This window comes from Aquila chrysaetos, chromosome 3, assembly GCF_900496995.4.
Source record: "Aquila chrysaetos chrysaetos chromosome 3, bAquChr1.4, whole genome shotgun sequence".
Lineage (NCBI taxonomy): Eukaryota > Metazoa > Chordata > Aves > Accipitriformes > Accipitridae > Aquila > Aquila chrysaetos.
In genome coordinates this window covers 11,591,348-11,604,365 of record NC_044006.1, presented here as the reverse complement: position 1 = coordinate 11,604,365, position 13,018 = coordinate 11,591,348, and the positions used below count along the sequence as shown (strand labels likewise).

Sequence of the window (13,018 nt, the reverse complement as noted above, 5' to 3'; positions counted from 1 at the left end):
CTGCACCAGGAGCTGCTCTGGGCCATTTCTCTTTCCTTTGTGGTTGAACGTGCATATTTCTGGGGAAAAAAATGCGCTCTAACACCTTCCTCCTAGAACAAGAACTTGGGCAATGGATTGCTGCCTCAGCTTCTGGATGGCCCAGACCTCCTTCCCTCCAAAGTTGAAGTGTCTTGGCCCAGTTCAGCTGTCCTCCAGGGGCCTGTTTGCTGAAGAGCATTTGCTTTTTAAAGAGAGTCAGTAAGGTGGGTCTTTCCCCCGTTCATCACTCTCCATCAAAATCTAAAAGTACTCCAAGATCCCTCCAGTTTTGCTTAAAATACCAGTCAGGAGCAGGGCTGAGTTTGCCTGTCATGCAGCTCAGGGGACAAGTGCAGCCTAACGTCTTGAGTGGGACAGAGAGGAACAGAGAAATGCCATCAACAGTCCTGAAATAGGAGCCATCTCTTGACATGATTGGTTGAACAAGGGGAATCGGCTGACCATGTTTTCCTCTTGGCTAGATCTTTAACACGTGCTTCGGAAGGCCACATTTAATTTGCAAGTGAATATGGCACTTATTCTTGCCAGCTGTTGCTGCAGCAGCCCAGGTACAGCCTGTTTCAGTGCAGAGGCTGGCTGGACAAGAGGCTTTCCTCCTAGCTGAGTTGCAGAGCACTGGGAGGTCTTTTAGAGATAGAGTGGTGGCAGAGAATGACCCCACGTGCTGTCATGGAGAACATCTAAAAGGGGATGCTCTGTCCACTGCTACACCCAGCATTTCCCTCCCAGGGGGACTTCACATGTCATCTCATAGTATAAGCCTGTCGGGACTTGTATGATGTTAAGTCCATGAGCTGTGAGACAAAGACGTCTGTCACTCAGCCTGCGAATGGACCTGGACAAGAAACCTGTCTTCTTCCTGCCCTCCCTGTGAATATGGTAATCCTAGTGAGTGCAGGAGTGGGCCCCATAAAACAGGGAATTGGCTTTTTGGGGGAGCAAGGGGAGAGAAAGAGAAGTCCCTTCTGCATCCAGCAAGGTTTTCCTGTTACAGCACTCCTGCCGATTCACTCCTGTTGGGTTTGGAGCCATGATGTGCTGTTCGAGAAATACAGCCTTGTTTTTCAAACTACATGTACTTCCAGGTGGCACTTGGCCCAGTAAAGCTGCCATAGCGTTGTAACCAGAGAGTACTGTGATGTCCTGGAAAGAGTCTGCTCTTGTTCTCCCACACATATGTTTGGGACAAACCAAGGACACATCAGTCCTTAAAAAGGGGGAAAAAACCATTTTTGGCTGGAAATTCATGCCACTTCCCTGGTTTTGACATGCCTGTGCTCCCTGACTCTTCCTTGCTCTGAAAACTGCATTGCTGTCCTCTCTCGTGGGATTTGCAACTCATCACCCAGCTGCTGTGGAGGATGAGCATTGAGATGCTGGAGCTGTGATTGAGTGCAAGGTCAACACTGCCTGTAAAATGGTCCTGAGGGTGGATTCAGTGCTCACAGGCAGCAGACACACCGCTGACAGCTGTGCACCTTGGGAGAAATCAACCTTTGGGCAACTCTCCAGGAGAGGGTGGGTCCAGTTCCAGGACTGTTCTGGGCTTCATCTGTTCACACGGCTTGAGGGTCTTGCAAACATATGAACAATGTGCCAGTGGTCCATCAGTTTCCACAGCAAAATCTGACATCAAGAGGTGCCTCCAGATTGATGTAAGTTGTCTGCATCTCTCCAGGTAGCTCTGTTTGCTTCATTGTCCCCTGTGCCTGGGGCAAGACACGGTCATACTCTCTTGGTCCCACATGCACTGTTTGGGCAGCCTTTTCTTGGGCATGGACCTGAAGGATGACTTGCTGTCCTGCTGAGGACATGAAAATTTGTCTCCCCATCCTCTAGCCTGAGGCCAGCTCTTGCTGTCTTTCTGCTGTTGTCCTGGCAGGACTCTGGTGTCCTAAGCACAAGGAGTCTGTGTCCAGGCTCCTGAGCCTATTTTGGGGGTTTTTTTGACACTTTCATCAAATAACACTGATGTGGGAGTTGAATTATGTCCTGCCAAAACCGCCTGGGTGGGTATCTGCAAAGAAAAGCTCTGCAGAACAAACAGGGTAGCTGGAGAGGTAGGCAAGGCAGGTGAGTCTCAGGAACATCATGTCTAGGGCTGCTCTACTGTTGGCCAAGGTTTCCAGCACAGAAATACGTGCTATTAGCTGGTAGCACATGCAGCATCAGTGCCGTGCACCCCTGCCATGCATGCCCAGGCACGTCCTCCTCCTGCACACCGGCATGCTGCATGGGTCAGCCCTCCGGCTTTGCTCATGTTGGGCAACAGCGTGCTCGGTCAGAGGCTCTCGGCTGTTCCCCACTCCTTGCAACGCATGGCGGTCCCTTGTCCTGGCTTCTCATGGGGTCTGAAGCCAGGGCAGAGCTGCTGCTGCCACAACATGCCAAAGGTCTGCCAAGCCCAGGCAGATGGCTGGAGTTGTGTGTTTTTGCCATAAACAGAAATCTCAGCTAAAGGCTGATGTGCCCATATGTATGAAATCTTGCATGTGGTTGTACCAGAGACCTGGCTCGTGACTCCATAGCCATGGTCCACAACCTGCTTTCCTCCTCCTGACTCTACAGCTGGGGCTTTTCCTGGGTTGTGAATGCACTGCCACCTCCTGAGCCTTTCACCCCTTCTTTCTCCATCTGCTTCATCCCCTCTACAATTCAATATATAAAGCCCCCACCCCTGTAACAACAAGGAGGGTAGGGAGCTGGCTGAATGCCTCACCCTGCTCCCTGCCATGCCCTGTCCTTTGGGCTTGCCCAAGGGAGGATGCGCCCAGGTCCAACCTGCGCAGATGAACCAGAAGGGTAATATTCAGAGCATTTCTGTTAACCTGTAGCCAGGAGAGAGCTGCCAAGGAGGCCACGCTGAAACCTGAAGCGGCTGTTTTTCCCGAGACTCAGCACTTGGCAGGGAGAGCAGACGGACAAGTGGCGGAGCAGGGAGGGATGCAAGCGCCCTGAGGGGCAGGACTGCCGGTGGAGGTGCCTGGGGAAAGCATGCTGGCTTACCTATTTGCCTCTGGGGATTCATCTCCATGTCCTCCTTGTCCGAGATCATGAGGAGAGTCAAGAGGAGGCTGGGGTCATTGCCGACCCTTCTGTCCTTACATGTGGCTCTTCCCTTGGTCACCCTCTCTGCGCCATGTACTGAGCATCTCCTTCAGCAGGGACAAGCAATGGCTGGTTTTCCCCTCGCGCTAGTCAGAAAGGTCAGGAGATAATCCAAGTGTCCCTCTCGGCTCGGCTGCTGTGGGGTTCAGCTGAGCCAGCCCAGCCAGCAGCGTTTGCCCCGCCTGGACCTTTTTTCCTTTATAGCTCAGCGTTATCTCAAGGTCTGTGGCATTGCAGCCGGTGCAGTGTTTGCCTTGCCTCACAGCACCTGCCTGCCAGCCGGTCGCTTCCCACCCATCTCCCTCCTGCTCCTGCGTGGTAGTAAGGGGTCTTGGGGGGGGGTGTGGGAGCCTGAGGGTGGGGGAACCCCTCCAGAGGGCTGCAAGTCTGCCCCAGTGCTGCCAGTCCCGAGGGAGTGAAGGCACTGCGTAGGCAGGGAAGTTGCCCAGTGCGGGATGGTGGGAGAGATACTCGAGGGCATCTGTCCTCTCACCTGTGCTTCCCCGCCTTTTTTTTTTTTATGCAGGGCTGGGTATTGAATCGGGGACCGGGACGCTGTCCCAGCCTGGGTCTCTGCTGCCAGGACCGGTGCTGGATGTATGGCTGAGCTGCCGTGCCCTGCCCAGTCCAGGCAGCATCAGCTCCTCCAGCCATGGGGAGTGCCAAGACTTCATCCAAAGCTGAGATGCTGTTAAAAATAGATCAGTCGTGAACTGGTTTTCTCCTCCTTGGTTCCTGGCCCAAGAGCTCATTCCTCTCTCTGGGCTGGCTTTGAAGCTATCTGGATGCTGTGAGACGCAGGCTGCGTGCCAGCCTGCCATTGCAGGGAGGCTTGGAGAGCAGAGAGCTGCAGAAATGTTATAGGTGGCATAGCTGTCCCCAAAATATTTCGTGGTTAGTGAGTGCTTTCTCCCAAAAAAAAGCATCGCTGGAAAAAGAATCTGCTAAGTAAAATGGGAAACGAAGTTGGGATAGGAGGGGCCGTTTGCTCCTCTGCTTGCACATGGTGCTCTTGTTGAGGGGACACAGGCACCCGAGCACTCCTGGCCACAAAGCGATGCTCGCCTCGGCCCCACAGCTTCCTAGAAAATGCCTGCCGGGCTGCAGCCTCCCCTTATCTCCGCAACCCACAGTGATCCCGCCGGCCCCTCCACCTCATGGCTCTGCAGGAGCTCCTGACACTTGCTGCAGAGCCCCCACGTCCTGGGCTGGCTGGGTTGCTCATGCTCTTCGGGAAAAGGCCATGTCTCTCACTTTGAGATGGTATTCTGGATCCCAGTTTCCTCTTGTAGCCCTTTTCTGTCCTTCTAGTTCTTCAGTATCATTTTTCAGGTGTGAACACTGAGTCTGGAGACAATTTTAAGAAGCAGCTGTGAAACCTATTATCAGTGTCCCTGCTATCAAATACATGAGGTTCAGGGCTGCACGTAACCACTGAGCAATTAAATGGCAGCCCTGGTGATGAATTACAACTGAGACCTCCTGGGGCTAAATAAATATCGGCTGATAACTACTGATAAAATGAATTTCCATGTGCACCCTTCCAGTATCTGTGCCCTCGTGGCGCTGCACGTCTCCTGGGGAAAGCCGCATTAACTGTGGCATTCCCCATCCCCCCCGGCACCTTGGGTTTCCAACCAGAGCTGGAATAAAAATAAACCAAATAAATTCATGTCCCTGCAGGAGCCAGGCAAGGGCAGGGAAAGGCAAGGCAAGGCAACACAGAGGTAGGCAGGGAGGGAGACAAGTGACAAGCTGAGCCTTTGGGTAACCAGTCTAAATATCTTTCCCCCAACTATCCCACCTCAAATGCATGAAAAAACTGTCAGGGTGCAGAGCATCCCTCAGAAAAGCCAGCAGGATGGGGAGAGCTGCAAAGTGCTGGTGACAGTGTGATGGGGTCCCCTGGGGTGATGCCTCCCTGCAAAGGAGGAGAGCAGCAGGCTGGCAGTGCTTCACCCAGCACCTTGCCCGGGGGGAATGGGTGCAAGCCCATCTGCACAGGCACCGTTAACGCCTGGTGCCTGCCGAGGCATCTGCTCTTTGCTCTCCAAAGGTAGTTTGGAAAAAGTCAGAGTATCAGTTTATGGAGCTTCTTGGAAAAATGGTCTTTGCCAGTGACTTTGAGAGACTTTTGAGCAGGTTTTGTCTGTGCTGGCATTTCATCTTGGGGCTTCTCTTCCCAGGCGGAGGGAGTGGCAGGAGGGCCGGTGGTCTGCGTCCCTGGGTGCAGCTTTCCCACTCTCCGGCTGGCTGCGGAGAGCAGCTGCACCGCCAGTGAAAAAGCATTTGGCTGAACATCCCATCCGCCTGGTTTGCAAGTGAAAATAAGGCTTGTCGGATGGCCAGCTCCACCCAGAGCAGAAAATCAGACCTTTTGGCAGATTGTTGCTACTGTAATGAAATTTAGCTGTGCTGAGACTGCCAGTCCTCAAATGGGAAAAGTCCCACGTGGGTTCAGAGAAATTTGGGGATGGATCTGTCAAAACTGCTGCCCAGGGTTTTTGGCGCTGCCTGGGGACACCCACCGCAGACAAGCATGGCCCCGTGGCTCAGCTCACCCTCAGCGCTGATTGCACGTCATCTTCTCCCCGCAGCGAGTCCCCCCAGCCCCGGAGCCGTGTGGTCTCACAGAGCCATGATGAAGCTTCTGCCCGTTGCCCCCATCCTCCTGCTTCTACTGACAACGCTGGAAGCCAGACCAAAACCTGCAGGTGAGCCCCGGCCAGTGGGGATTGCCTGGAGGAGAGAGAAGCGAGTGTGTCAGGGCAGTGAAGCCCTTGGAGGACAGCTTGCTGCTTGAGGTGGGGGGGACCTGATGCCTCTTCTTTGGAGGCATCCCCAGGAGGATGGAGGATCCCCCCGGGGAGTGGGACCCGAACTTCCCAGCGCTGCCCAGGGGAGCGGGAGCCTGAGCCTGGCCCCAGTATGGTGGGTCTGGTGCCACTCGCTCCAGGCACGTCCTTGGCTTTGACACAGCCCAGCTCAGGGCTTACCACCCTCCTGCCCATGGGCTCTGACCTCGGCAGGAGGCACAGGCGTGAGGGGGAACCCCGTCCCTGCATGGGTCTCCTGATAGCAGGGGAAAAAGCAAATCCAGAGGTACCAGCCTCTCTCCTCCCAGGGCAGAGGGGGCTGAATCAATTCCAGTTTAAAAACAGTGAAGGCACCGAATGGAGAAAGGAATGGGTATGTCTCAGAGAACTTCGGAGCAGCTGAGATGACAGCCCAGGTCTGGGCATCGTCCCAAGGGGACTCAAAGTGTTTGCTTACCATTAGGGCCAAATTCTCCCAGGCTTGGGTACGCACAAGCCAAGCAAAATATGTTCATTGGCATTTTACTTGCTAAACACTCCCAGTTTGCACTGGAAGCAGCACCCATATGTCCAAGAGAGGCTCTTTGGCTCGATCCCCGCCATGTGTGTGCCCTGAGCTGTGCTTTTCGCTGTCTCATTTTTTGCCCTTAAAAAAAAAACAACAACAAAGCAAGCCCTCATTTTAGGCAGAAACTGTCAAAATGCAGTAAAAACCAGGGGAAGCTGGAGCTGTGGGGGCAACAGAAGAATTGCCCAAAGCAGTATTTTCGTGCTTCGTGCCGCAGCAGTGGGAGCCCATGCAGAGCAGAGGTCTGGAGCAGGAGCTGCAGCTTGCGGAGGACAGCACGAGGCACTGGGCTATTTTACACTTTAATGCTCTGATTTGCTGCAGAGATGAAGATGCCACTGCCTAAACCTGTGCCTAAACCTTGCCAGGGCAGATGCTGACAGACAGAGGCGTTTCTGCAGCCCCTGGGGCTGTCGGGTGTGGAAATGCAGGGAGCAGGAGCTGGGTCTGGCTGCAGGGACAGTGTCAGGGAGGAGGGGACACTGCCATTTCCCCACAGCCCCATGGCCAGGGCATGTCTCTGCACCCTGTCGCCCCTGCTCCCGTTCTGCCGGCACCCTTCTTGGCTTTATTTGGCAGTGGGAAGGTGCTGGTCTGTGGGGGGTGCCCAGACCTGCTCTCTCCATCCTCCACTGAGCACACCTCAAGCCACACAACAGGGATGTCTCCGCTCCCAGCCCTGCTTCCCCACAGGCATCCATGAGGCTGAACCATGTCTTTGCCCCCTTCCAGCCCTGAAGTGCAGGACGGGTCCCCTGGACATCGTGTTTGTGATCGACAGCTCCCGCAGCGTGCGCCCCTTCGAGTTCGAGACCATGCGGCGGTTCATGATGGACATCATCGGCAGCCTGGACGTGGGCCCCAACGCCACGCGGGTGGGGGTGATCCAGTACTCCAGCCAGGTGCAGAACATCTTCTCCCTCAAGACCTTCTTCACGCGGGCAGACATGGAGAAGGCCATCAACAGCATCGTCCCGCTGGCCCAGGGCACCATGACGGGGCTGGCCATCCAGTACGTCATGAATGTGGCCTTCACCACGCAGGAGGGCGCACGCCCTCTGCACAAGAAGATCCCCCGCATTGCCATCATTGTGACAGACGGACGGCCCCAGGACCGTGTCACCGAGGTGGCCACCCAGGCCCGGAATGCTGGCATCGAGATCTATGCCGTGGGCATCCAGCGGGCAGACATGAACTCACTGCGGGCCATGGCCTCACCACCGCTGGAGGAGCACGTCTTCCTGGTGGAGTCCTTTGAGCTCATCCAGCAGTTTGGGAAGCAGTTCCAGGACAAGCTCTGCGGTGGGTGAGAGCCGTGGCTGTAGGGGGGCAAGGGTTGCCCTGGTGCCTGCTCATCCAGGCTAGAAGATGACCTTCAGAGGGGTGTTTGGGGTGGCTGCCCTTGCTAGGAGCAGCATGGACAGGGAAGCAACCTCCCCACTGGGGTGCTGGGATAGGTGGCCTTTCCTCTTGCTCACCTTTCCTTTTGCTCAACTTTCCTCTGCTGGAGTGAGATAAGGAAAGTTTTGAAAGCATTGCAAGCAAGCACTTTTCTTCACCCGTGTCCGGTAGCTCTGCCCCAAGTGAGGATGTGGTAGCAGCAGCGATGGGAATATTAAAGAGCAGGAAATGTGGAGCTGGTTTCCCTGGGTGTGATGAGGACGGGTGACATATCCCGGAGCCCTGTACACATTTCGACGTGGCTCTAGCAGGGTCTCCTCCTACGCAGACACGTGCATGGCATCTGATGCATGCACATTTGTGTTTAATAAAACACTGGCCACATGGTGCTGCTCTGGAGCGTCCAGCCAGTCTCGGCCGGGAGCCGGGAGGCTGGTTTGCACCATGGCCGTGCTGGCGTGGGTCAGGAGCTTGCAGACTGGGACCTGTCTGTCCCCTCCTGTGCTGGCGGGCTTTGCTGGAGACCTGGCACTGCAGTGGGCTGGCAAGACCTTGCTCCTGTGCTTCAGCATCTGTTGAAGGGCAGAAGGCAGCCGCCAGCCTCTTTCAGGCAGCGTTTCCCAGCCAGGGGGACGTGCGTGCCTGCAGGGCTGCGTTAGTGCCGTGGTGAGTCCCTGCTTGCTGGGGTGGGGGGTCTGGGCTGACCAGATATTGCCCCCTGGGGCCCTGATGTGCTCCTGTGCTTGATGCCTTTGCTTACAATGCCCTGCCCGTTGCCTGCCTGCCCTGGTGCCTGCTTCCCAGACAGCTCCACAGGCTCCTGGCGGCACGGACACACAGACCTGGCTCCTTCAGCACGGTCCAGCTGAGGTCAAGCTTTTGCTCATTCAGCTCAAGCTATCAACAGTATCAATTAATATTGAGCATTGAGTTAGCGCTTGAGTAGATCAGAAAGCTGAGGCAGTTCAGAAACCTGCCCGGCACAGTGTCTGTGTCTGTGCACTGGAAATTAGTGGGTGAGCACTGGGGCTGTGTGTGTTGCCCTGGTGGCTTTCGCTGCAGGGACAGGGCATGTGCCAGAGCTGGGGTCCCTGTGCATCTGGCATGCCCGTGTGCCGCTCTGATGCCCGTTCTGTATTGCAGGGGTGAACACGTGCATGGAGCAGGAGCACGGCTGCCAGCACAGCTGCATCAGCACCCCCAGCTCCTTCTACTGCGAATGCAACCCTGGCTACAGGCTCAACGTGGATGGAAAGACCTGTTCCCGTAAAAACCCTTTTTTTATCCTAACTCTTGCAGAGGGCTTGTAGTTACAGGTCTCATGGAGGGAAGCTGAAATGCAGCAGAGGACCCAGCGAGGCCAGCAGCAGCCTGGGTGCTCTGTTCACTGGGCCCGCTCCTCCCGGGTCTGTAATGACTGCAGACATTCAGCATTGCTAAATCCTGGTCACCTCTCTGGGATGGGACACTTGGGGTTCATGTGGGCACAATCAGCTGCCTGTCACCTGAGGGGGCTCCGGGCAGTGGGTACCAGAGCATGCACATCCCAGCCACCAAAGTGCACGGTGGTTTGGCCCTGTATGTTGGGTGCAAAGCTGTACTAGTTGGTCTGGCCACCACCCTGGGACTGTTCCTTCTTGCTTCATGGTGCTGGGAGCTGCTTTGAAGCCCTGGAGCAGGCCCTGCTCAGCTGCCCCGGGGAGGCTGGGACAGGAGGATGACAGGTGTCCTGTTCCCCCGCAGCCATCAATGCCTGCGAAGACGGGAGACATGGCTGTCAGCACCAGTGCGTCAGCACTCGTGGGTCGTACTTGTGCCACTGCCGCGCGGGTTACTACCTCAACCAGGACAAGAGGAGCTGCTCTAGTAAGTGGCTGTCTCCCTTCCTGTCCCTTCTTCGTTTGCTTCTCGCCCTTCCTCTTCTTCTCTTGTCTTCCCCTTTCTGCCCACCCTTCTCCTTCTCTCACCAGTGATCGATTACTGCAGCTTCGGCAACCACAGCTGCCAGCACGAGTGCGTGAGCATCCCCAACGGGCACTACTGCCGCTGCCGCAGCGGGTTCACGCTGCAGCCCGACAGCAAGTCCTGCAGAGGTACGTGGCGGCACGGCACAGGCCGCGGTGTATGGCAGATACCTTTATGTCCTGCCCAGTCGCCGGGGGAAGGGCTGTTCCCGGACCACCCTGCCTGGCCGGGGATAACCCTGTGCCCTTGGCTTGTCTTCCAGCCACCGACCTCTGCAACGGGGTGGATCACGGCTGCGAGTTCAAGTGCGTGAGCACGGAGGGCTCCTACCGCTGCGTGTGCCCCGAGGGCCAGCAGCTCCAGGCTGACGGCAAGGCGTGCAGCAGTGAGTACCGGGACGCAGCTCTTGGCATCCTCCTCATCTGGGCTCCGGGCTCCTGGCGAGGGCTTACCTGAAACGAGGCTGGGGGTCTAAGTGGGACTTTGTCAGAGCTGGGTTGGAAGGAGGATGGAGAGCTGGCTGGGCTTGGGGGAGCACCCCGGCTGTTGCAGGGATGGATTGTGGGCTCACGTCCTCAGAGACGTGGCCCGGAAGATGCAGCAGGAGCTTTGAGGAAAGGTTCAGGAAAAGGGAGACCTAGGAAAGACTTTCAGGGAACGCTGGGGTGGCAGTGGAGGTTTTTGGGCTGAGACCCCTGGGCATGCTTTGCCCTGCTTCCCGGCCTCACCTCGGCTGCAGGTCCAGGGGGTTCATGCAGCATCCTGAAGCCCAGCAGCTCTGCCCCAGCCCTGGGCATCCTCACCCCGACGGTGCCCCTGGCCAAGCTGGTCCCTTCTCACCTTCCCCCTGTGCCCACAGAGTGCGGGGCTGGGCACGTTGACCTGGTGATGGTGATCGATGGCTCCAAGAGTGTCCGGCCCCAAAACTTCGAGCTGGTCAAGCAGTTTGTGAACCGCATCGTGGACCTGCTGGAGGTGTCACCCCATGGCACGCGGGTGGGGCTGGTGCAGTACTCCAGCCGCGTCCGCACCGAGTTCCCCCTCAACAAGTACCACAGCGCGGATGAGATCAAGAAGGCGGTGATGGAGGTGGAGTACATGGAGAAAGGCACCATGACAGGTCTTGCCCTCAAGCACATGGTGGAGCACAGCTTCTCTGAGCTGGAAGGCGCCAGGCCTCTCTCCCACAACGTGCCCAGAATCGGGCTCGTCTTCACAGACGGGCGCTCCCAGGATGACATCTCTGAATGGGCCAGGAGAGCAAAGGAGTCAGGTGCGGGGGAGCTGGGGAACCCCAAATTGCAGTGCTTTGGGCATCCCAGGATGGTTCCTCGGGATGGCTGGCTCTGGGGGAGGCTGCAGCATCCAGCCTTGGGGTGCTGCATCGCCCAGGTCCTCAGGGGCAGACGTGCCTCTGCTGTGGTCGCAGGGTGCTGTGAGCAGCATCCTTCGTGCAGCAGCCTGCACCATGGCGGTGGTGCCGCACTCGTGTCTGTCCTTCCCAAATTCCTGCTGTGTTTTTGGGAAGCCCCAGGGAAATCCTGCATCCTTGACTGCCCAGGGGAAATTCTGCAGCCTTGGCTTTGCTCCCTCTGGGCTTGGGGCTGCTTGGTGCGGGGTGGCTGGCACAGTGCTCAGGGTCCATTCTTGCTATGCAGGGATTGTCATGTTCGCCGTGGGTGTTGGCAAGGCTGTGGAAGAGGAGCTGAGAGCAATTGCCTCCGAGCCGGTGGAGCAGCACTTCTCCTACTCGGCGGACTTCACCACCATGACCCACCTCGTGGAGAACTTCAAGCTGAACATCTGCCCAGGTGGGTGCCCTCAGTCCTGACCGAGCCGGGGGTTCAGCCCTGAGCTGGAGGGAGCCCTTCTTTCCCTGCCGGGGTGGTTTGTGTGTCTGTCACCTTGTGTCTCGTGCCCCAGTGCCGATCTGGGCTAGTGTGAGCCTAGGGTATCTCTGGATCTCATCGGGCTGTTGTGGGTATAGAGGTGGGTCTCAGGGAGGTAGTTGGAAGAGGAAGAGGTGGAGCTGGGGGTTTTAATGTAAAAGGGATGGCTTATGAGCATCCACTCCAGTACCATTGCGTGGGCAGAGTCTGGGGTCTCACCCTGCCTTGAGGGATGCTGCCCTAGCTCCAAGGGTGGTCCGTCTCCTCAGCCAGACCTGCACTTCTCTTGGTGCCAGGTGGAGGAGGACCATGCTGAGTTACTGTGGGGTTCTCCCTGCCCTGGGGCAGGCTGGGGCTCCCCAGTGCTCTTGTGGCCCCCAGGGGCTCCTGTGGGGCTGCAGACGTTGGGTCAGCAGCCCCCCATGGCCACCCTGGCTTGAAGGCAAAGTGAAGCTCAGCACTAGCTCTCCTCAGCATGCTGTGATCACTTGCACGGCAGCTCCACAGTATGCCTGGTGGGATGCCTGGTGGCAAGGTCACTGGGCTTGCAGGGATGCAGCCTGGCGAAAAGGAGCAAGGCTGGAAAAAGAGAAAACAGGAGAGCCCCGAGGCTCAGGTCCAGTCCGGGAGGTGGCTGGAAGGACAAGGGACTCGTGCTGTGTGGGAGCAGGGGGGAGCTGGGCACCGTGGGGCCATGGCTCTGACTGCCCCCAAACCCCTGCGGTCACAGAGGAGGGCAAAGGGGAGACGGAGATCCGCAGCCCGTGTGAGTGTGAGGCGCTGGTGCAGTTCCAGACAAACACCGTGGCCATCCTGCAGAGCCTGACTGAGAAAAATATCCTTTGGGGTGATGCCTGGGCTTGCCGGGGTGCAGGGCAGCCTGGGGACAGACTGCACACAGGGAAGGGAGGGATGGATACATGAGATTGGGGAAAATTTTAGGCTCCTTCAAAGGGAAAAAGCCCTTTGTCCACCAGACCGTCCGGCTCACGCTGTTTCCTTAGCATGTTCACTTGCTCAGATGACGGCCAGACTTGAAGACTTGGAAAAGCAGATTGCCAACAAGAAGTGATCCTTGCAGAGGGCTGCAGCGCTCAGACGGGGCACGGGGACATACAGTAGCTATGTGGCATTGTTATTGCTAGGTTATTGTAAAGCATCAGTGTTTGTTCTTGTATCACAAAATCCCCAGGGGGATGTGGAGTGTATTTAAAAAAAACAAAAATCCT

General features: G+C 56.8%; 2 protein-coding genes across 6 annotated transcripts in view; one reads left to right on the top strand and one right to left on the bottom strand.

The window, feature by feature from the left end:
- RBPJL (recombination signal binding protein for immunoglobulin kappa J region like) overlaps positions 1-5,425 on the bottom strand; it is a 23,248-nt gene extending 17,823 nt beyond the window's left edge. For 2 of the 4 annotated variants that reach the window (XM_030010145.1, XM_030010146.1), the window contains exon 1: positions 3,049-5,425. In XM_030010145.1, coding sequence (XP_029866005.1) covers positions 3,049-3,097 — 49 coding nt within the window. In that variant the 5' untranslated portion in view covers positions 3,098-5,425. The remainder of the gene's footprint in view (positions 1-3,048) is intronic. The other 2 variants (XM_030010147.1, XM_030010148.1) reach the window with 1 other exon arrangement.
- Positions 1-13,018, top strand: part of MATN4 (matrilin 4) — a 17,607-nt gene extending 4,589 nt beyond the window's left edge. For both annotated transcript variants that reach the window (XM_030010143.2, XM_030010144.2), the window contains 10 exons: positions 5,748-5,864; positions 7,267-7,836; positions 9,079-9,201; positions 9,679-9,801; positions 9,906-10,028; positions 10,163-10,285; positions 10,760-11,173; positions 11,559-11,711; positions 12,520-12,624; positions 12,803-13,018. In XM_030010143.2, the coding sequence (XP_029866003.1) occupies positions 5,789-5,864; positions 7,267-7,836; positions 9,079-9,201; positions 9,679-9,801; positions 9,906-10,028; positions 10,163-10,285; positions 10,760-11,173; positions 11,559-11,711; positions 12,520-12,624; positions 12,803-12,861 (1,869 nt within the window). In that variant the 5' untranslated portion in view covers positions 5,748-5,788 and the 3' untranslated portion in view covers positions 12,862-13,018. The remainder of the gene's footprint in view (positions 1-5,747; positions 5,865-7,266; positions 7,837-9,078; positions 9,202-9,678; positions 9,802-9,905; positions 10,029-10,162; positions 10,286-10,759; positions 11,174-11,558; positions 11,712-12,519; positions 12,625-12,802) is intronic.